Source organism: Parus major, chromosome 4A (assembly GCF_001522545.3).
Source record: "Parus major isolate Abel chromosome 4A, Parus_major1.1, whole genome shotgun sequence".
NCBI classification, from domain to species: Eukaryota; Metazoa; Chordata; class Aves; order Passeriformes; family Paridae; genus Parus; species Parus major.
This window is the reverse complement of record NC_031772.1, coordinates 5,400,845-5,422,398: the sequence shown is the minus strand read 5'-3', so window position 1 is coordinate 5,422,398 and position 21,554 is coordinate 5,400,845. Positions and strand designations below refer to the sequence as shown.

At 49.7% G+C, this 21,554-nt stretch overlaps 2 protein-coding genes across 4 annotated transcripts; one reads left to right on the top strand and one right to left on the bottom strand.

Moving 5' to 3' along the window:
• Positions 1–106: 106 nt before the first annotated feature.
• On the top strand, positions 107–17,053 carry RAB41 (RAB41, member RAS oncogene family). Of its 2 annotated transcripts, XM_015626715.3 has the most exons (9): positions 175–300; positions 1,703–1,761; positions 3,428–3,481; positions 5,601–5,700; positions 8,507–8,612; positions 8,887–8,998; positions 11,755–11,848; positions 14,197–14,263; positions 15,033–17,053. In XM_015626715.3, the coding sequence occupies exons 2-9, from the start codon at positions 1,736–1,738 to the stop codon at positions 15,095–15,097; spliced, it is 624 nt and encodes a 207-aa protein (XP_015482201.1). In that variant the 5' UTR covers positions 175–300; positions 1,703–1,735; the 3' UTR covers positions 15,098–17,053. The 2 variants fall into 2 exon arrangements, with proteins under 2 accessions (XP_015482200.1, XP_015482201.1); XM_015626714.1 differs by lacking the exon at positions 5,601–5,700 and having other exon boundaries at positions 107–300.
• Positions 17,054–18,700: 1,647 nt separating this feature from the next.
• On the bottom strand, positions 18,701–21,406 carry PDZD11 (PDZ domain containing 11). Of its 2 annotated transcripts, none has more exons than XM_033514079.1 (6): positions 21,267–21,406; positions 21,070–21,153; positions 20,583–20,639; positions 20,245–20,343; positions 20,099–20,159; positions 18,701–19,342 (listed from the first exon to the last, which is right to left on the bottom strand). In XM_033514079.1, the coding sequence occupies exons 1-6, from the start codon at positions 21,351–21,353 to the stop codon at positions 19,251–19,253; spliced, it is 480 nt and encodes a 159-aa protein (XP_033369970.1). In that variant the 5' UTR covers positions 21,354–21,406; the 3' UTR covers positions 18,701–19,250. The 2 variants fall into 2 exon arrangements, with proteins under 2 accessions (XP_033369970.1, XP_015481430.1); XM_015625944.2 differs by having other exon boundaries at positions 18,701–19,449; positions 21,267–21,403.
• Between the last annotated feature and the right edge of the window lie 148 nt (positions 21,407–21,554).

Below are 21,554 nucleotides of genomic sequence, written 5' to 3'. Positions count from 1 at the left end.
CTCCCGTCACCATAGCAACCGCCCTCCCCGGCAGCACGGCCCCCGCCCTCGCCGTTGCCATGGTGGCGTCCCCTCCTCCCGTGGCCGTGGCAACGCGCCCCTCCCCGCGGGGCGGGCCGGCCGTGACGCGGCGGAGGTGACGCGCGGGGCGGTGGTACCGGGGCGCTCGGCGCTGTCTCCTTGTCCCCATCACGGCTCCCGCTCGGCCCCCCCGCGCCGCCATGTCCGCGCCCGGCAGCGGCGGCGACTTCGGGAACCCGCTCAGGAAGTTCAAGCTCGTCTTCTTGGGCGAGCAGAGCGGTGAGCGCCGGGCCGGGCCCGGGCGGAACCGGGAGGGGCCGGCGGGGCGGGGGCAGCGCCCGGGGCCGTGCGGGGCCGAGGCCGCGCTGTTCCCGGGGTGGGGACGCGGTTCGGGCCTGGCGGGGCCCGCCGGGCCCGGGGTGGGGCGGCCCGGCCTGAGGCCTCCGCGGGCGGGGCCCGGGGCTCCGTTCCCAGCCCTTCCCTTTGGCCGGGGCTCCTTTCCCAGCCCTTCCCTTCGGCCGGGGCTCCGTTCCCAGCCCTTCCCCTCGGCCTGGGCTCCGTTCCGCCCTCCCGGGCCCGCAGTGCGCCCGGTGCGGGGAGGCGGCCCCAGAGCTGCGGGGGCTCCCGGCGGCTGCGCTGCCCCCCAGGCCGCGGCCTCCCTCCCTCACAGCCGCGGGGGTTTTGTTTTGCCTCAGAGGGCTTCCCTTTTGTGCCCTTTCCCTGGGAATAGATGGATGAGTTGTGTGTTTTCCTTGGAATCGTGGTGTGGTCTCGCTGGGAGTGCCCAGGGCCCGGCGGATGGGGCTTGGAGCCACCTGGGCTGTGGAAGGTGTCCCTGCCCACGACAGGGATGGAACTGGATGTGCTTTAAGGTCCCTTCCCACCCAAACAATCGTGGGGTTGTCGCTCCTCGCCTTCTCCTCGAGCCCGGAACTGGAGGTCTTGGAGGGATTTCCAGAAGTTTTCTAATTTCCCAGCCTTTCCAATGCAGGATTGACATAGCTGCTGATAGACATTTTTCAATCTGTTTTTAACTCTGCAATTTTCATAATTTCACAATATTTTTAGGCAATTTATTCATCTTTCCTCTTCTATTCATGTCCTTTAATTTTTCTCAGCTTCCTGATCAAGAATTAGAGCTTTATCTTTGTTTTTCACTTCTTGTCAGTTCTGCACTTTCTCTTGATGATATTTGGAGATGTAAATTTAAAGTTTTGAAACAAACCACCAGAGTTTGCTCTGTATCTAAAATCTTGTTACAGAGGAAGGATGGGAGTGTGGAATGTTGCTTTTCCACGCAGCCAGCAGCAGCAGAACAGCATCTGGGATATCAACTGCTTTGTTTTGATGTTTATGTCCCAGACTTGGGGATTACATAAGGAGCAGAACAGGGTAACAAAGCAGATTTATTGCTTGCCCAAAGCAAACAACCAGGTCTTTGTTATCAACACACCTGATTCGAGAGCCAGGTTATCACCATGATTCATTCTGGACCTGCAGAGATTGATCTGCCTCTGTCATTTTGGGACTGAAATTTCCAGCTGGCTGTTTCCCAGGAAGGTGTAGCTGGAATGGCCTGAGATTGGCAGCTGCTGTCAGATCAGTGCCACTCCCAAAGCAGTGCTATTTTTATTTTTTTTCCCCACTGCTGCTTGAAAGTAATTTTTCTCTTCTCTTGTAGTTGGGAAGACCTCCCTGATCACCCGGTTTATGTATGACAGTTTTGACAATACTTACCAGGTATGTGATAAAAGCATATTTATTTGCTTTTAAAATATGTATTTTTGGATAAATGTATGCTCTGCTGTTCAGATAGATTGCTGTGAGTCCATATCTCCATGACATGCCACTTCAAGATCTGATAAGAGGTTAAAATGTGCTGTGAGATGAAGCTTCATGATTAAATCAAAGCATCCAGTGTGATGTCAGGAGGTGCAGTGTCCAGAAAGGCAGCAAGGCTTAGATCCCCTTTGGATGTGGGATAGATCCTGTGAGAAGCCTTGAGGAAAATGGGGAGAGCATTGTTTTATGATGGGAAAATGATGGTCAGGATTTCTGATGATGGTGATGGATATGGGAGCCTCAGGAAATGGAGAATGAATAAAAACCCAACATCTGACATTCTTAGTCTCTGTTATCTTTAGAGCTTCCATTTCAGTTGGAATAGTTGAGTCTGGAGTGTGTAGATGGATCTGCCAGAAGTCAGCTTGGTATATTTTGTCTCTCAATTTTTTTATTACTATTTTTTGACTAAAGGACTAAAGATAGGAAAAGCCAGGGAAGTCTTGGCAGGCAAAGAGGGGGGTGGGGATGAAGAGGCTGCAGATGAAAAGCAGAAGATGTGTAAGAGGCCTGAAGGTTTGGGGAAGAATTAATTGCATCAAAGGCACTCAGAAGTATTTCATGGGAATATCAAATATCTGTAAAGCAGATGAGATTAGGGCTTTATCTTTTAATTCAGCCTGGAAGAGTTACTGGTTTAGATTGGGGTGATTTGAAGTCGAGGCCAAGTCACTCACTGGAGCGGGATCCTCTTGTGCTTCCTGTGGTTTTCCTTCTCCTGTGCTTCCTTTCTTTTCCTGACTTTTGTAAGATGCTCTCATGGATTTATTTATTTATTGCTTATTGTAGTTGTTAGAAATCATGGCCTGGTTGGAAAATAGACCTCCCAGAAACAAATTCTCCCTCCCAAAACTGACTGTGTTGCTCTTTTCCACTTACCCAGTGTTACACATTCAGCTGTTTGTGTTAAGAGTGGGGATAATTTGCCTAAAACACTCAAATCTCTTACATCAGGAGCTCTCTCCTCTTTCCTGGGATTCTGATGGGCTGGGACAGCTCCTTGATTGAAGTGCCTGGGAGTGTACCTAACATAGAGCATTATTTTAAATGCCTTTGTGCTGGAATTGCTGTAGGAATGGGAATGGGAGTGGATGCAGACCTGCCTGGGAAATGAAGCTGCTGAATGTCACTGCAAGGGAAGCACATTCTGAAGTGGAAAGGCCTGGATAAACACAGCTTTTTAGCTTTCATTTGCCCATATTTTATAGATCTCATGTGTTCTACCTTTGGGGTATTTCTAGCAAATGAATTCTTACCAGAGTGAATTGCAGCTGGCCAGAAGGAGCTGCCAGCTCAGATAGGATGATGTGGAGATAGAGGAATGTCTGAGGTTAAAATCCAGACTCAGAGGTTCTTGTGGAGCTGAGAGGTGTTGAAGAATGTTGTGAAATGGAGCTGGTGTAAATCCACAGATTGCTTTGTTTCTATCACCTCAGTTGAAGGCAATTGAAGGCAAATCACTTCACCAGCTTCATAACAAGTTTGTGAACATTTCTGAGAGTTTGTGCAGAAGGGGGATGCTGGCAGGCGACTCACAGCTCCTTAATGCTTCTCCTCTTTCCAGGCAACCATTGGAATTGATTTCCTGTCCAAAACAATGTACCTGGAGGACCGCACGGTGAGTGGGGCAGGGGTGGGGTGGCTGGGAGGGCTCTTCCCCCTGGCTCTTCCTCCAGCAGCTGCTGGAGTCCCCCAGCAGCCTCCAGAGAACCATCCTTGGTTGAATCTCATCACTGGTACAAGATCTGATACCTCTCTCAGGAAGTGAAAGTCTTCCGTGGAAAATTGGGGCTGGATAATGGGCACATCCCAAGGAATGTGCTGCCTGTTGTGTGGAGCTGCTTTAGGTGCAGTTTGCTCCCTGAATTTGCAGCTCTGCCTCTGGGATTGTCAGGATGAAAAGGGCTGAGCAGACCTCAGGTACCACAGAATATTCTGAGCTGGGAAGGACCCACGTGGCTCATCCAGTGCAGTTCCTGAAGCCAATAAAAAGCCAAAGAGTTGATGTTCCAAGTCTTGAAGTCCTCCGTGATTAGACCTCGTTCCTCCTCCTAGGAAGCTCCTGTGGTAATGCAGCTCTGACCTACTGCAATAAAGCAATGTGGGATTTAGCCTGCATGAGATTCCTGTTTGCACAGAGACCTCTCACTCCCTTCTCCTGGATTTCCTCTCAGTATTTGTGGATTTACTCTTGTTTTGCCAGTATTTGCCTTTTTCCTATTTTGCTGCTATGTGAGGAGTGTGACAGAGCTGTTGGGAGCAGGGAGCTCCCTGTGTGGAGCTTTGGGCCTGCTGCTTCCAAAGAAGTCTCTTTTCAGTGTGTGTGCTGAGTTTCCTGAGAGTTTCTCTGCCATTTTACCGGTGGCCCAAATTTTATCAATTATTCCCTCTTAGAAAAGCCCTTCCTTAATCTTTATTTAAGGCAAAGATCCTGGGAATGCTGCTTGACACCTGTGGATGCCTGTGTGCTGTTAGAGTGATGTGGGTTTCTCATGGTTGTGTAAGTCAGGATGTCACTCACCTGCTGCCCTGCTATCCAGAAAACCCCATTTTCCTCCCAATGTTGGAATGCTGGGAGTTTTCCTGATTATGTAAGTGGTCCACAGAGCTCATAAAGCCTGTTCAAATAAAGACTGTTCCACAAAGAGGTGTGGAGTGTAGATAAGAGGAAGGACAAATACAAGCAAACAAGCTGGGAAAATTCAGACACTGGAATAGTTTCTTAGATGTGGTTAATGCTGGATTTTGCAATAGGCTTTGATTTCTGGTCTGGAAATGAGGAGTGCTGAGCCTCCAGCTGGGATGTGTGCTTTGGTGGATTTGATACAGCAAATAATGTATCCTGAAATTGTAGCTGTGCTCCATCACTCGGCTCTAAACGTGGCCTGGACAAGCCAGCAGAAGGGATCCTCATCCCTAGAAGTGTCCAAGGCCAGGCTGGACAGGGATTGGAGCATCCTGGTCTAGTGGAAGGTGTCTTTGCTCATGGCAAAGGGGTGAAAGGAGTGTTAAGATCCCATCCAACCCAAACCATTCTGGAATTCCATGAAATACATGTGGAATTTGGTTCTTGAAAACCATCTCCCAGGAAGGGCAGCTGTGTGACATTCCCAGCACTGGGATGTGTGGCATTAGGTGAGCTGGAGCCACCAGAAGCCTCATCCTCAGTCCTGGCTGTTAGGAGCCACATCCATGTGGCAGTTGTCCTCCTTCCTGACAGACTGAGCAGTTCTTCCTTCTCTGTGTGTCCATACCTTCCAGCCTTGTTGGATTGCAGTGCAGGAGAAGCCAGCCTGGAGGGTGGCTGCTGTTGGGGGTTTCCACACCTCTGGTTTTCCAGTGGGATCATCCGGGCCAGGCTGAGGTGCTCCTCAGGGTCAGGAGTCCCACATCTGGCCAGCTGCTTGTGTGGCTGTTCTGGCAGGATCCCTGAGGCCTGGCTGTGCATTTCCCTTGTTAGCTGGTGCCATGAGGAGGGATTTAGGGCTGTCCTTGTTTCTGCTGTTGGCATGTGTGAGATATTCCCAGGTGTGTGGAGGGAGGGATGTTCCCAAACCTCGGGAAGTGTCGCTGCCTCTTTTCATGTTTCTGTTCCATTTGAACTTTCCTTTTGTTGCCTTAGTTTTGCTTTGCAACTTATTTTTATTTATTTATTTTGATTTCACTTGAGTTTTGGTTTTGTTCTCCATTTTCCTGCTGTTCCCCTTCCCCTTCCCCTACACTTTTCCATTTCCCAGATTAGGCTGCAGCTGTGGGACACAGCCGGCCAGGAGAGATTCCTCATTCCCAGCTCCATCCGTGACTCTGCTGTGGCTCTCATTGTCTTTGACATCACAAGTAGGTATCGAGCCCAGGGTCTGCAGGGACCTTGCCTTTAATACATATCTGTACTCTGCAAGTGGTGGTGGTACAAAAAAGAGCTAAAATAGCCCATCAGCCACCTGTGGGTGTTGGCAGGGATTGGGAATTCCTGTGTCTGTGCTGGTTGTTGATAGCCTTTGGAAAGCTTTACTGCTTTTCTGTTTTGTTTTTTTTTTTTTGTTTTTCTAACTTCAAAATGATTTTTTCTTTTTAATTTCTGGGTAAGGAGAGAGGTTATGCAAGTAACAGCTTCAGGTGCCAAAGCAAGGGGGGGCTGTCAGAGTAGGTAAAACAAGACAAGACCCTTTAAAACAGAAGCTGTGGAGTGACTTAGGAGGATTTAAGATTCCCATTTTGTTGGAAAAGAGACCTGGAGACTCACGAGAGAGCTTTTGAAAGAGGAGACATGCAACAACCACAATTTCTAAAGAGCAAACAAGCTTAGAGGGAAATTCTCTGTAATTCTTGACATGAATGTTTTAATACGAGATAGGAAGGCGTGAAGAGAATTATTTCATTTTAACTCCTCATTATTGATTCCACTTGATCTGGTGGGGGTTTTGTTAATCTACAGTATGAGGATTTATATAAATTTCACTGAAGAAAACAGCACAGGTGGAAAAGCTCTGGCCCAGCTTTATTCTGTTACAAACAAGTTTAGAGTGAGGACCAGGCATTTGTTTTACTCTGCTAGGCTGAAGTGCTTAACAAATAATAGGCTGCTAATTATTCTGCGTAAATAATTTCCTGGTATTTCTCCTAGTCCTGGAGAGAATTCTGGGGGAATTCCTGGTTTAGTGCAAATGATGTCAAACTGGCCTGTTTGGGGAGCACAGAGATGTGCAGGTGTGCCTGTGCTGGGGGTTCTCCTGGCTGAGGCAGAGGGGCAGGATGCACAGCTTGACATCATTTTTCCCACTGTACAGGACAGAATGCTGTTTATCCAGGCAGCTGGAAACATTTTGCTAGTCCAGGCTGTTCTTAACAGCTCCCAGCCATGTCAGAAGAAATTAAGTGACAGCTGATCTCATCATTCTTCAGCAACGGGCTGATGTTTGCAGATAATTTCATTTTTTCGCTCTTCTTGGTGACTGAGAGGTTTAAAGTTCTCTTGTGTTGTAGGGACATGCTCAGGTACTTCTGGGGACACAATGAAATTGTTCAGTTGTTGTTGATACGCTGGACATCCCAAAATGCAGGTGGAGAGATCCATGAAGGGAGTCCATACTCGGCTCAGGCCCCTCCTGAAGGTTGTTCCTAAGGGAAGCTGGGCTCATTCCTGGTGTCCCACAGTGGTTATTTGCATTTTCCCTTCTAAAATGGGTGCACACAAACCTGGACTTGCAGAAACACAGTAAACCTGGGTCACTTCACGGGTGTTCAGTGTGGTACCTGCTCCATTAATTTGTAAAGGTACTGGAGACCTTTATAAATTAATTATTTAATTATTAATCACAAATTAAACAAATTTAATAAATGAAACAAATTAAACAAATTGCCTGGGCCAGCTCTGTGGTGCTTCCTCCAGTTTTTGCTTGTGAGTCTGAAGGTTTGGGGTGGTTCAGTCACCACCTGGGTGAATGTTCATGGTGAATATTCCAGTGTAACAGCTCTGTCCAGGGAAGGTGTGGAAGCTTGGGGAGTCCAGGAGCTGTCTCTACTGTGACACTGCCCAGGTGCTCCCAGTTTGTCACCTTGAGTTTCCTGGGATAGAGAAGAGCCCTGACTTCTGCTCCTGTAATCAAGTCTGCCTCCAAAATGAAGCAAGAGCTAATTGCTTTAACTATAAACCCTAATCTTCCTTAAGCCCCAGGGCATCAGCTGGACATTCCCTGATGTAGATAAGATGTTGTTTTGAATCTGACTGCTGCCCTGTGCTTTATCAGCTTTTCTTCCTCTTCTAAACAAGCAATGATTGGTCCTGAGGAAGCTGCTTTTTTCTTGATGAGCTTCCTCATTAACTTGTGCTCTGCCTCCCTGTGGGAGATTATTTGTGGCTGTAAACTGGGAATCACTCCATAAAACTGTTGGGAATGGGGAGCAATCCTGTTTTCAGGCACTGTGGGACAAAGGAAAAGGAGGCACTCCCAGGGTTGGAAGCTTTTTGTTTGGGGAATTTTTGAGCAGTGCTGGTTCAGCCAGGCAGGTCCCAGACCTTGGAGTTGTCATGTATAATAATATACAATATATAATAATAACAGTTTGTGTTTGGGGTCAAACTCTGGACCAGCATTTTTGTGATTCCTGTGCTGCTCTGGAAGGGAGAAGCCAGTGTCCTGTGCACCACCTGAACCCTGCAGTGTGTAACATTTGCTTTCATTTCTGCTGGAGTTTAAGGAATCATTGCTTCAGTATCACATGGAAATCCCCACTGCCATCACATGGATGCTCCATGCTGGAGGTTGGATTCTGTTTTCCTGCCTGGTGTCTGTCCTGTGGGAATTGCCCCAAAAGCTTTGATCAGAGATGCTCCAGGCTATGAGTCCTGTGGAGATCCCATCCATAATACTGGGAGATCAGTGCTGCACTGTTGGCTACCCCCAGTAATGAGGTGGGAGCCAAATCCTAGAGATGTTTGGGAATAGCAGGATCTCTGGGTGAGCAAAGGCAGGAATTAAATCACTTTACAAACAAATCCAGGAACCAGCTTTGCTGTGGTTGGATTTGGGGCCAGATGACGAGGTCACCTCAGCTGCTGCAGTTGGGTGTGGAAGTGACCTTTTCCCTAAAGGGTTTTCCTGCTCTCTCTCCTCTCCCTGGTGGGCCGGGCTGGCCCCAGCAGGTCCGGCTGCAGCTCTGGGACACGGCGGGGCAGGAGCGGTTCCGCAGCCTCATCCCCAGCTACATCCGCGACTCCACCATCGCCGTCGTGGTCTATGACATCACAAGTGAGTGGGGGCTGCTGACAGCACAGGGGACTGGTGCTCTGCTGTGTCCTTGTTGGAAACACCCCACACCAGCAGAACTGAGAAGTTACAACCACAAGTTCTGCAAAAACATCATTAAAATCAGAAATGTTTCCCCCCCTTCCTTGTTTTTCTGTCTGGGAAATAATTAATGTGGGATGGGGAGGTTTGGAGAAGCACCTGAGTACGAGTGAAGCATTTTCCCTGTCATAAAGGAGTTTTATCCTCAGCTTTGCTATTTCATTCTTCCCTGCAGACTTGAATTCTTTCCAGCAAACCTCCAAGTGGATCGATGATGTCAGGACAGAGCGAGGCAGCGATGTCATCATCATGTTGGTGGGGAACAAAACCGACCTGGCAGACAAGAGGTAACGGGGGAAACTGGGCCCTGCTGCCCTGCCCAGAGCCACCAAGGACTGGGGTCAGGCTGGGCTTAAAATAAGGCTTGGTTTTAAACACAACATCGTTTGCTTGTCGGGAAATTCTCATTTCTGGTTTCAGCAAAAGTTATTCCCTTTGCTAGCCAACAAATAGTTTTAAAAAATTGCTTAAGTGGCTCTACACCATTTTCCCAGTGGGGTATTTTGTCTGGTTTTCCTTTTCACACTGAGGTAAAGGCTGAAAGCTGCATGTAAAAACAAGGAAATCAGCTGATTTTCATTATTCTCCACCAATTTCCCTCACTCTCTCTGCACATGCAGCTGGAAGTTCATGGCACAGTTTCTCCTTGTTAAGATGCAGCACGAACTTTTGTAGGATTGATCTAAAAGTTTGAATTTCTCTGAGTGTAAATTTCATGTCATACATAACACACACTGAGTTTGTGGATGTTTCAAAGGAAACCAGATCAGCAAAACCCAAACTTCCCCCAAAGAGAGACCCAAAAATTTAATTAGACTCCTAAAAATGACACAGACTTTATGTTTTGTGAGGTGCCATAAAACATTTCACTTCAAAACTTTCAGTTCTACAGCACATCAACCAAAATAACTGATGGAATGGGTTCTTAGAAGAGCACAGGCTTTACTTTGCATTCCTATTTCAAATCCTCCTCTGGATTGTTGATTTAACAATAATTTTGTTGGATATTTTCAGAGATTTTTGTTCCTTAGGAAGGTATCAGGAGCAGTGTAGATAAGGGAAGGTTTTTATTTTAATGGGTGGTGCCAGAAGCAGTTGGCAAAGGGAAGATGGAGTGAACCAGGCAGTTCCAACCCTTCCAGCTGAACCATCCTCACACACACACCAGAAATGTGGGCTTCAGGTGTCAGGGCACGTGTGAGGGGTTGAAAACGTGGGGGATTTTGATGTGATGCAAAAAAAAAGTCATCTCAGGAAGGTAGAACTGGCAAACACCTGGATCTCACAGCAGAATAAAGCCTAAAAATATCAAATCCTTGTCCTTCGGCTGTTAACAAGATTTTCCTGATCAAAGGAGAACAATTTATTGATGAAATTACAGTTTCCTCAGCAAAATCTTGGTTTTTATTTGAATACCATTGTTCACTCTGTTTCTTGGGATGATGGGCACAGTGATCTGAGTGTTCCATTGTGGGGCATTCCCACATTTTAAGTTCTTAGCCCTGCTTTACTCATTCCTTCAGTTGAGCATTCCTTCAGGATGTGTTGTGATGTGGATTTTCTCCTGTGATTCTGGTGGTTTTGTGTCCCAACATCCCTGGCTGTTTTCCCTGGCTGCAGGTTTTTAGTTTTTATACCCAGCAGGAATAATTCTACTTGGCTTTTCCCACTTCACTGAGAAGCATTTTGAGGTGTCCTGTGCCTTGCTCTTTGGAAATATTCCTAAAACTTGGTGCTCAGAGCTGCAGGAATACAGTAGAAACATGTACAGTTCATTTTGCTTAAAAATTCCATGTGTGATGAACTCACAGTCTGTCCCTGGAATTGTTCACAAAAGCAAAATCCAAGATGTCCCTTAGCCAGCTCTGGATTTTGGCCACTGAGCCTCTCCTGGGAGCTGGGAATAACTGCAGCTCCCTGATTGAATAACCTGGCATTTCTAATTCCTCTCAAAATCCAGTTTCATGTGAAACTAGAAAGCCCTGTTGGATCATTTCAGCCTTGGAGTATTTCCTGATGGTGCACAACAGCTGGCCCAGCACTGCTGGAAGAATTAAAAACTCCAGAAAATTGTTTGAAGCAGCTACAGCTGAAGTTCATGCAGCACTGGAAATTCTTCTTTTGGGAGCTGAATGTGACAGTAGTCCTGGTGGGGGCTGGAATTTGGAATGATGGGAAAGGCAATATCCAGGTGTCAGTAACAGGAGCTGCCTTGCCTTTCTTTTCAAAGGAAGCTGGATTTGTGTGAGGTTGAAATTCTGGGCCTGTAGGGTTGGACAAATCCACCTCTGGTGTCACAAAGGTGACATTTTTTGAGGCAGAATACAGGGAAGCCATTCATCCTCTGATAAAAACGAGGGATGAGGCAAAAAAGCAGCACTAAAAATAGCCCTGTTCCTGTTCAGTGCAGCCTGGTAAGTTTTTCATTCCACTCAATGTTGCTTCAGTTGCTGGCTGGTTTTTTTGTTGTGTTTTTTTTAGTTTTTTTTCTCCCTGAAGTTTTCTTTCTCTCATTTTTGGACTCTTTTGCTTTGGTTTGGTTTTTCTGCTTTGTGATTTGTTCTCATTACTGGAGACAGGTTTCTGTAGAGGAGGGTGAGGGAGAAGCTCAAGAGCTGGATGTGCTGTGTGTTGAAAGCAGTGCTAAAGCAGGACTTACTGGGACACAGGGGGGTGCTCAGAGGGGCAATTCCAGGTGCTTGTCCCCAAGCACTGTCCCTGCTGCTGGAGCCTTTCTGGAGTTTCTGTGTCATCTCACATCATTCCCTCTGTTAGATTTGGGAAACTCCCTGTCTGGGTGTGGGGTTTTTCCTTCCCTGGAATGCTGTGGATGAGGCTCAGATGTTCTGCACAAGCTTCATCCTGTGCTGCTCATCTGCCACAACTCCAGGTGTTCCTTGGGGAGCTCCCCTGAGGTGGTTTCACCCCAAGCTGAGAGACCTGGGGGTGGTGAAGCCTCGAGGGTCCTGAGGTGAGCAACTCTCTCCCAGCCATCCCTAACTCTTCCTTCTGTTCCTTGTGTTTCTTTTCCACCTTTGTGCAGGCAAATCACCACAGAGGAAGGGGAACAGAGAGCCAAAGAGCTGAATGTGATGTTCATTGAGACCAGTGCAAAGACTGGCTACAATGTGAAACAGGTACATCCAGGTTGTGTTCTCAGCCAGGAATCTGTCCCACGCTGCTCTGGGTCTGCTCCAGGCTGTGTTTGTGATCCTGCAGGAATTTCCTCATGTTCAATGCCAGCCCCTGAGATGTTTCTTGGTTTATGTAGTACAAGCTTCTTTCCTGTTGAGTCAATGATTCCCTGTCAAAGCTAAACCTTGAAACAAAGGAGAACTCACTCCAGAATGTGCTGAGGGATGGGAAAGGGAAAAAAATCATTGTTTTGTGCAGCCAGTCAGCTGGAATTCGGTTTGGTTTGCTTCACAGTCAGTGCACTGTTTGCTGAAATCACTGCTGACATCAGTGGGGAGAATTGTTTCTGCTGATGCACTGGAGTAGAAGCTCCTCTTTCTGTTTGCCAGCCAGAGAATCTTGAAATATTTTAGGGGAATTGAGGTTGGAAGGGATCTCTGGAAGTCAGCCCTCCCATCCCTCCTGCTCAGAGCGGGAGTTTGGAATATCTCAAAGGATGGGGGCTGTCCAGGTGCCAGTGTTGCTCAACCAAACAGCAAAATAACCTTTAAATTTTTGTTTTAAGCAGAATTTCTCAGATTTCTGCTTGTGCCCTTGGCCTTTTGCTTGTGATTCCCCTTTTCACAGGTTCAGGGATCGTTCTGGATGTGACAGGGCTTGGAATAGGGATCTGTGAGCTCTGGAGGAAATTGGGAAACATCCTCAGGAGTTTGCTGCACACCAGCAGCTTGGTACAACTTCACAGGGAGATTAGGAAGCTTTGGGCTCAGTTTTTGTGGCAATTCTGGATTGAACTCACTAATTTAGTGTTTGGTTTTTATTCGTGTTGCCTTCTTTGCCCAGAGAGCTGGAGACAGCTGGGATTTGAAGGCTGCAAACTCCAGCACCTCACTGGGACCTTATTTTTGCAAGGAGCACCCTTTGGAGGGGTGGCTGAGGAACTGCTGGGAGGGAATTGAGCAGCAGCAGGGATTGCTCTGGTGTTTGATGCAGCAGAGCTCAGCAGCCTGGCAGTGTCTGCACTGTGGGAGGGCAGCAGGGTGAGCTCCAAAGACTGGCTGAGGAATGATGCAAATCCATTTTCTGGGTTTTCTGGGGATATCAGAGCCCTTCCCAGATCCAGTACATCCTTCCAGTGTAACTGCAGCTCCCTGGAGCCAGCAGCTCTGCTGAGGAATGGCTGTTGGGCAGCAGGACTGACCTGAAGGGCTGTGTACCAATCCAGAAATGGGGAGAGATTTCTCTGTTTGTCCTATTCTCCAAAAAAGTACTAATCCTATTTGTCACTGACAGAAAGGCTTCCAAATATCCCTGGGTAAACCAGGGTTTACAAAAAAATAAGCAGAAAGTAGTAGAATGTTTAATATGTCACTGAAGTGAAAAATACAGATTTTAGAGTGTTTAATACATGGAGTAAAGATGAAAGAAAAAAAGTGTTGTTTTTAGCTTTCCTTCTCCATGATTCTGCAGTTTTTGGGAGCACAAAGAATGTTTGGTTGAAAGTTAGTTGCAGTTTTAGTTACATAAGTAGATATAGAAAACTTATTTGTTAATATATAAAAACAATACACATGCCTATAGTTAATAATACAAAAACAAATATAAAGATGAGACGGTGGCATGGTTCAAAGCCATTTTGTGCCACCAAAACCCAAAGTGTGCCAAGTTGTAGTAATTTGTACTTGTGCAGAAAACTCTGAAAAGACCTGCCAAGTTTTGTGATAACATCCTAATAAACACAAAAAACAAAATCCTAACAAACTTTAGAGTTTTCTTCCTGACCCAGAGAACTGAGATAAATGGAACTCCCCATGAAGGAGTATTCCAAAAGAGCTCAGCTCAGAGAAACAGAGAAATCCAGGAGTGAAAAGAAGAAATGCAGCAGAATCAAAAAAACAGGAAAAGTTTCAGGCTGGGCTCTAAAAGCTCATTTATTCCATTTCATGAGGAGTATTCAGTGCCAGCTGAGTGATCAGAAATCCCCAGATGTGCACCCTGTGTGCACAAGCAGAGGTTGGATGTAGTAAATGTTGTTTAGTGAGTGCAGGAGGGAGTTCCATGAATCCCTGGAACAAGTTACTAATTAATTCCATGTTCTCTTTGGGCAGGAACAGGTAAAATAAAACTGGTATTTTTGTAGGCATTGAGTAAGTTCTTTAATAAAAGTTCTTTAAAACCTGTTAAATTTCTTACATAAAATTCTCATGGCATTTTTGATCATTGCTCTGCCTGCTAAAATACCACTTAATGAGTTTGTACAACTCAGACTTTGAGTCCTGCTGTAAAACAATGTTTTTAACAGGAACTTTTTTCTGAAAGCCTTGAGCTTCTCTCTCTCGCTGCTTTCCAGCTTTTCCGCCGTGTGGCTGCTGCCTTACCTGGGATGGACAGCACACCAGAGAAGAGCAAAGAAGACAGTATCCTTGTTTTCCCATGGAATTGGGCAATTATCTGGTGTTAAGTTGGGCTTGCTGACTTTGGCACACACTGGGGTTTTGCAGGGATGTGGCTGGAACAGGGCAGGGAGGTGTTGGAGTGTGAGCTGGGGGATGGAGGTTGGGAGAATTGGGATTGTTCAAGCTGGAGAAGAGAAGCTTTGGGATAACATAATTTGGGCCTTCAGGACCTGAAGAAGCTTGAAAAAGAAAAGTGAATATTTATAAAGGCTTGGAGTGACAAGACAAGGGGGAATGACTCCCTCCTGCCAGAGGGCAGGGTTAGATGGGATGCTGGGAGGGAATCTTTCCCTGGGAGGGTGGGGAGGCCCTGGCACAGGCTGCCCAGAGCAGCTGTGGCTGCCCCTGGATCCCTGGAAGTGCCCAAGGCCAGGCTGGACAGGGCTTGGAGTAACCTGGGACAGTGGAAGGTGTCCCTGCTCATGGCAGGGGTGGCACTGAGTGGTCCTTAAGGTCCCCTCCAACCCAGGCCATGCTGGGATTGTGTGACCCTGTTTGTGGGCCAGATATAAATGTACACAACTCATGGCCAACACAAGTTTTGCTTCTCCACTCGAACTGGAGTTTCCACAGCTTTAAAACGCCAGAGCTTGTTACTTTATTTATCCATCCTCTGACAGGTCTCACCATGTCCCTGGCTTTGCAGTTACCCTGTGCAGGCAGGCCACAGACAGACACCAAACAACTCTTCCAGCTCCTGTTTTAGGTGATTCCTTGACTGTCCCTGCAGTGATTGACATCAAACTAGAGAAGCCCCCCGAGCAGCCAGTCACGGAGAGCGGGTGCTCCTGCTAACAGCCCCTGCCAGCAGCACCCCCGCCCGGCCGGGCTCCCGGAGAACATCCCGCTCATCACCAGCCCTCTGGGGCTGGAAAACCATTCCTAAGCGAGCGAATCCCTGTGTGTACTGGTGGGGAGCAGCCCCGGCCGCCCCTCTCACTGCATGGTTTGAGCCCTGAGTGCAGAATGAGTGTCCTGTCTTTTGAGTTTATTTTTTTATGTTGTTGCACTTTGGCACCGCGGTGCCCTTCACACTCTCTCCCTCTCTCTTTCTCTCTCTCTTCCTTCCCTTTCTCCCTCTGTTCCCACCTCGAGCCTCCCTGCTCAGATGTATCTTGTGAATGCCATGGAAAAGCTGCCGAGTTAGGGAAGACAAAAATGAAGCTTTGGGGGGTGGGTTCTCCACCTTCCCTCCTGCCTTGCATCCTCCCCCTGCCCTCTCCAGCCCCGCATCCCCACTTCCTCTGGTAAAAGGCTGCTCCTTAAACCAGTCACTTGGACTTGCCTTTTTGGACTCTGCAGGTTCCCTGTTCCCAGGCTTTGCTTCCCACAGGGCACACACCCCATGAGCTCCCTGGTTTCTCCTTTCTGTGGATGATCCTGGCTAACTCTTGCTCACAACTTCCCAGTTTTGCCCTTCGTGTCGCACAGGGCCCTGGAAAGCCCCAAACTCTGAGAGCTTTGGCCTTGTTGCTCCTGTTTGTGTGGCAGGGACATCCCAGAGCCTGCTCCCCCTGGCTGGAATCTCTTCCCATCCAGAGGATGTTGGTGAGTGTTGGTTGCAGACGTGGGGGAGGAGGAGGGAACAAAGACTTTGCAGCCCAAGGCTGGGTGGGGAGAGATCCTCAGGGATTCTGGAAGGAAATAGCGACCTGAAATCCATCACTGCAGGGACAATACCTGCCCTGGGAGTCATGGGTGCTCCTCAGGCTCTTTCCCTGATCTCCATTCTCCTGTTCCTCATCACGGCAGCTGCTTCATGCGGAGCAGGAGAGCCACAGCAGAGGGGAAGGGCAACATTCCACTCTCATTCCCAGGTTGCTGCTTGATGGAATCATTGCCATTGCCTCTGCCCTTGGAGCAGAGCTCTGGGGTGGGACCAGCAGCAATTTAACTCCTGGGGGAGTTTTAACCTTTGCCAAAGCTGAGGGGAGCAGTGGCAGGGAATTCCTGTCCCAGTGGGTGGAGGATTGGAGGATTGAACACTGCTGAAGGGAATTCTGATGTCACTGCCCAACCTTGGAGGTTGGGAACTGCCTCCTTTCCCCCTGGTTTTGAATTAATTCAGAGCTTTTCAGAGATTTCTTGGGGTTTTGGGTCCACAAACAAGTTGGTCTGTCAGTTGGCAGAGAGGAGAATTCCACTGTCCTTTCCCCACCTGGGCCAGTGTGACACGGAGGGTGCTGTGGTAGGACACAGTGTGACCACGGTGGGGGGGTCAGTGACACTCCCTCCCCTCCCCTGGCAGGGTGTCCCTCAGTCCCTGCCGCCGTGTGTGCACCTGAGGGCAGGAGGGGACAGCCCAGGCCTGGCAGCAGGTCACCGAGGTCCCCAGAGTCCCCTCCCCTCCAGGCGAGCTGGCTGCAGGAGGAAGCTGGGATGTGACTCCCCCTTGCCCGCCCCTCGGGAAGCTGCTCCCATTCCCTGTACATAGCCCTTTGTGGGAATTGCTGGTGTCGGTGTCCGTGTCTGTAGAACAGGTGTTGCTGTCCCTCCTCACAGGCAGCTCTGCTGTCCCTTCGTGTTGTTCGAGTCACGGACCGGGGCGGGAGGGGGGAGACCCCAATTACGGGGCGGGGGGTAATTAGTGGAATCCAATAGTTCCCTTCCCACTGTTTTTCTGGATGTGTTCCTGCCGTGTGTCCGGCCCTGCTGTCTTGTAGCTGTAGCAAGTAAGTGTGACTGTAACTCTGAGTAAGGACTGTGTGACACAGCCACAGTGTATCACTAAATAAAGTTATTTCACCAACACTGCGCTCTCCTGCTGCCACACGGGGCTGGGGGGTTTGCTCAGAGGTGTGACATTCCTGCCCTGAGGAGGGAGGGAGGAAGGAACAGAGGAGGAGGAATAATGGAGGAGGAGTATGAGGGATGGAGAAGGAGGAAGGATGAATGAGGAAGGGCAGAGGTGGAGGAAGAGAAGGGAAGGACAGAGGAAGGAGGAAGAATGGAGCAGAAGGAGGGACAGAGGAGAAAGAGGGAGGAGAGGGAAGGACAGAGGAGGAAAAAGGACTTTGCTGACATTGTTGCAATATGTGGACTATGTAACAATTTTCTCAGGAAGTCTTTGATGTTTGATCTTTGTTACTTTCAAGCCTAATCAGTAAAAAATGAGATTTAATCCAGGAAACTGAGCAGCCAATGAGCTGGAGGTGATGTCCAAGTGATTTGTGGGTGGAATTGCCTCACTGAGTGTTAGAGCTGGACATGATTCAATGGTTTCAGCCCCAGGGGATGTTACCAAACCTTGGGAAGAAGGATCCCTATTTTGGGATAACAACAGGACCCTGTCGATCCAATCATGAGTCTGAATGGAGCCAGGAGCACACAGCTCCAGGAGCCCTCAGGTGAGCCCTTCCCAGCAACACACCTGGGACTGATCCTGCTGCTCCAGAAGGACCTGCAGGACCTCTGCCAGTGCTGCTTCCCTGCAGCCTGAACCCCTGGCAGTGCTCCCTCCATCCCTGCAAGTGCCCAAGGCCAGCTTGGACAGGGCTTGGAGAAACCTGGGATAGTGAGAGGTGTCCCTGCCCTTGGATGATCCTTAAGGTCCTTCCCACCCAAACCATTCCATGGTTTTATAAATTTGTGCCTTTCAGCTCAGTTTTGTCAGTCACGAAAAAAATCCAGTGTTCCTGGAGCTGTTGTTTTCCCACCAGGAATCAGTAACTGCTCGAGTTCTGGAGGATGAAATGGACTCTGGTGGCCTTAATTCTTTGCTAATTAACATACCCAAGATGTGAACGTGTCTTGGGAAAGAATGTACTCTTTCCTGTCAGCCAGGTCAGCAGGAAAACACCTGAGTCATTCCCTGGGAGGAACTGCCCAGGGCAGGTGAGACCTTCCTGGAGCTCCTGCCAGGGAATGCTCTGAAGCAGGAGGGACAAATTCAAATGGAATTGTACCTGCAGCTCCCTGTGGGGAGAGCTCCTCTTTCCCTGTGGAACAGAGACACTGGGGAACCAGTGTGAGACCAGAGAGGTGATAAAAGAGGTCTCCTTCCCCTTCCCAGGGTGTTGCAGGGGCTTCCAGAATGTTCATTCCCCGGGTGGAAAAGCTAATTTAAAATTCTGAATGAAAATCTCTTTTCCAGTGTCTTTTCCTGGCTCCCAGCCTGGCTCAGTGTCCTGCCCTGCTCCTGGGGTTGTGCTGGATCCACCACAGCCAAAATCCTGCCTTGCTCCTTCCTGGCAGTGCTGGAACACACTCCAGGTTAAACAGGAGCTGGTTTCCAGGAGAGCCAGTGGAAAAAGCCCCTGAAACAGCTGCAGATCCCAAATTTTCTCATGTAGGCTGCAAGGGTGACTGGAGCTGAGCCTTGTCCCAGCATTTTGTTGGAATGGTGCTCATGGTGGGTACATCCCAACCTCCACACAGACTGCCTGAGTGGGAATAAGCTGAATTCAGGCTGCTGTACTTGATTTATTGATTGTTTTTACAGAAAAAGTGGAAAACACCACAAGGAAGAGAAGGCCAGAGCCAGGGCTGTCCTGAAGCCATTACAACATGATCTCACCAGGCATTTGCCCCTGGATTTGCTGATAATTAACATGTTTCCTTGGTAATTAACATTTCCAAACATCCCAGCCCTATAATGTGGGGTTTTATCAGCAAAGAGCCACAAGCAGCCACATCTGTGCACAGACTGGGGCTGGATTTTCCTCCTGGAGTTCCCAGCAATCCCAGCAATGCAGAGCAGAGGTGGGACAGAGGAGAAGGAAAGAACTCCATGGCACAAGAGAGTGGAACAGGTGGATTTCCTGGAGGACAACTCCATGCTTTCCTCAGGAATGCTCAACAACCAGGGATCCAGGATCAACGGATCCAGAACCAACCCAGAACTCACCTAATTTAAGTCTTGCTAAAATTTGGATCCTGCTGGAGCAGCTGCCCCCCAGAATCCACTTCATACCAGCTTTTCCCAACACCCATTCCCAGGAGCACAGCCTCAATCCCCATCCATCTTCCAGCCAAATGAGCCCCTTGGCATCTCTCCACGTGGGAAAGAGCTGTGCAGGACAGCAGTGCCTCCAGTGAAAGCTGAAACGTGAGGAGTCATCTCAGACATTGGGAAAAAGGAGTGGAGAGGTTTTGGCAGGATGAAGCTCCCTGTTAGTGAACTGTCCGCTCCTTCTGCCGCTGGTAATCTGGGAGGGAGGGACAAAGAGAGGATGGCCAGGGGGAATTGCCCAAAATATTTAGGAAAACACACATTTCCAAGTGGAGGCAGTGTTTGAGACCCTCTGGCTCTACAAGTGCACCCCCCACCAGTTACATCAAGTGGTTTTAGGCCAAAATTATTTGTTTTAAATCCCCTCCTTCCCTACTCCTTGTTTTTTTTTTTCTTCCTTAATGGCCAATTTCTATTTTATGAAAAATCCTTGTTTGGCTCGACTTCCCCCTTTTTTTACCCCTTAAATCTTGGAACTTTATGGATGCAGAAGCAGAAACTGGGAGTTAACCCAGTCCTTCACTCACAATTCAAACATCCTTAGGGAGGGATATCCACCACTGGTAGGATATCTACTTGTGCCAGAGCTTGTTCCTATGTTAGTCAAGGATAATTAGCTTAAATTTATGAGCTCTAAATTAAATTTTCCATTCCCCAACTATCCCACCACCTTCCTGCTCTCCGAGTTTTCCTACAAGGGCAGATGAAGCCAGGCCTCATTATCCTGATGTGGTGCCTGATCCCAAATCAACAGTCAGTGACCTTGGGCTGCTAAACTCGGGTGGAACAGGCAGGGATTTATGGAATTTTGCTTCCCAAGGAGCGTTCCAGGACTGGGCACTTACTGTAGGGGAAGTACCGGACACGCATCGTGATCTCCCGCGCTGTCTTCAGGATCTCCACTGCCTGGAAAACAAGGGAGGAGCGTTCCATGGGTTCTGTGCTGAGCTGGGAGGCTGGAAGGAGGTGGATTCCCCACCCCAGCGCTCACCTTGCTGTGCTCAATGTCCTGGAAATCCACATCGTTCACTGAGAGCACCTGGTCCCCCTCCTGCAGCCCGGCCCTGTGAGCATCTGAGTCGGGAATCACCTGGGAAGGGAGAGCAGGGATGGCAGCAGCGGATCTCCCACAGCTCCCCTCCCACACTGCCCCGGGGAGCAATTCCAGGGGCTGGGAAGAGATCAGGGAGTGGTGCAGCATGTTCTGAGGACTTTGTGTCAGATCCCAGCCCCGAGCTCAGGGGGTGTGAGGCAGCCAGAGCCTCCCCGCACACCCGGCCGGCTCAGCTGCTCCCACCGGCACAGGGAACGGCACAAGGACGGACACACCTTGGAGATGAAGATTCCCAACTGCGAGGCTTTTCCTCCCCGGATGTTGAAGCCCAGCTGTTGGAAAAACCAGGATGGAAACGCAGTCACCAGGACTCTTCCCTTGGCCCAGTTCTCTTTCCATTCCCCAGGACTCTTCGCCCTGTCCAGGTTCCTTCCACTTCCCCAGGACGCTCCTCCCTGCTCTGTCTCCCGGAGAATCCAAGGCGTGGGTGCTGCAGCACCAGGGCCTCTCTCCAAATTCCTGACACCGGGAATACCCCGCTCCCATCCTCCAGCAGCTCCACATCCCAAAATACCACATGGGGAACAACCCCTGCCCTTACCCACGGCCCCGGGATCTGCCACCCTGCCCGCCCCACGCCTGTCACTGCAGTTCCCTGTGCCAGGACGCTGCCGGTCGGGAATATCGCAATGCCAGCGCCTTTCTGGCCGGGAAACGCTCTGGGAACGCGACACCGCGCCCAGGCAGCGCCGCCCGCCTCACCTGCGCCCCGGGCGGCTTCTTGAGGACGATGGTTCGGGGCAGGAACTGCGTGAGCTCGTTGTTGTAGTCGGGGTGATAAACGCGCTGCGGGGGACGCGCGGCGGCTCAGCCGGGCCCGGGCCGGGCTCCCCCGCCCGGCGAGGCCCCGCGGCCGCCGCCCCCGGGCCGTCCCCCCGCTCCCCCCGTCCCGGGCTGACCTCGTGCGGCGGGACCCAGGCGGGCGGGCTCTCGTAGGGTGGCAGGAAAACCACCGGGAAGTCGTCGTAGGGTACCCGGCCCTCCATGCTGCCGCTCCGCCGCCACCGGGACGCGCCCCGCGCGCGACGCACCGCGCTGCGATTGGCCGCGCTCCGCCCCTCGCCCCGCTCCCCGCCTGACGCACCCGCACGCGATTGGTTCCTCCCCTCCCCTCGCGCTATCCCACCCCCACCCACGGTTGACTCCGCCCCCACCTGACGCACCGCTCTGCGATTGGCTGGAACTCC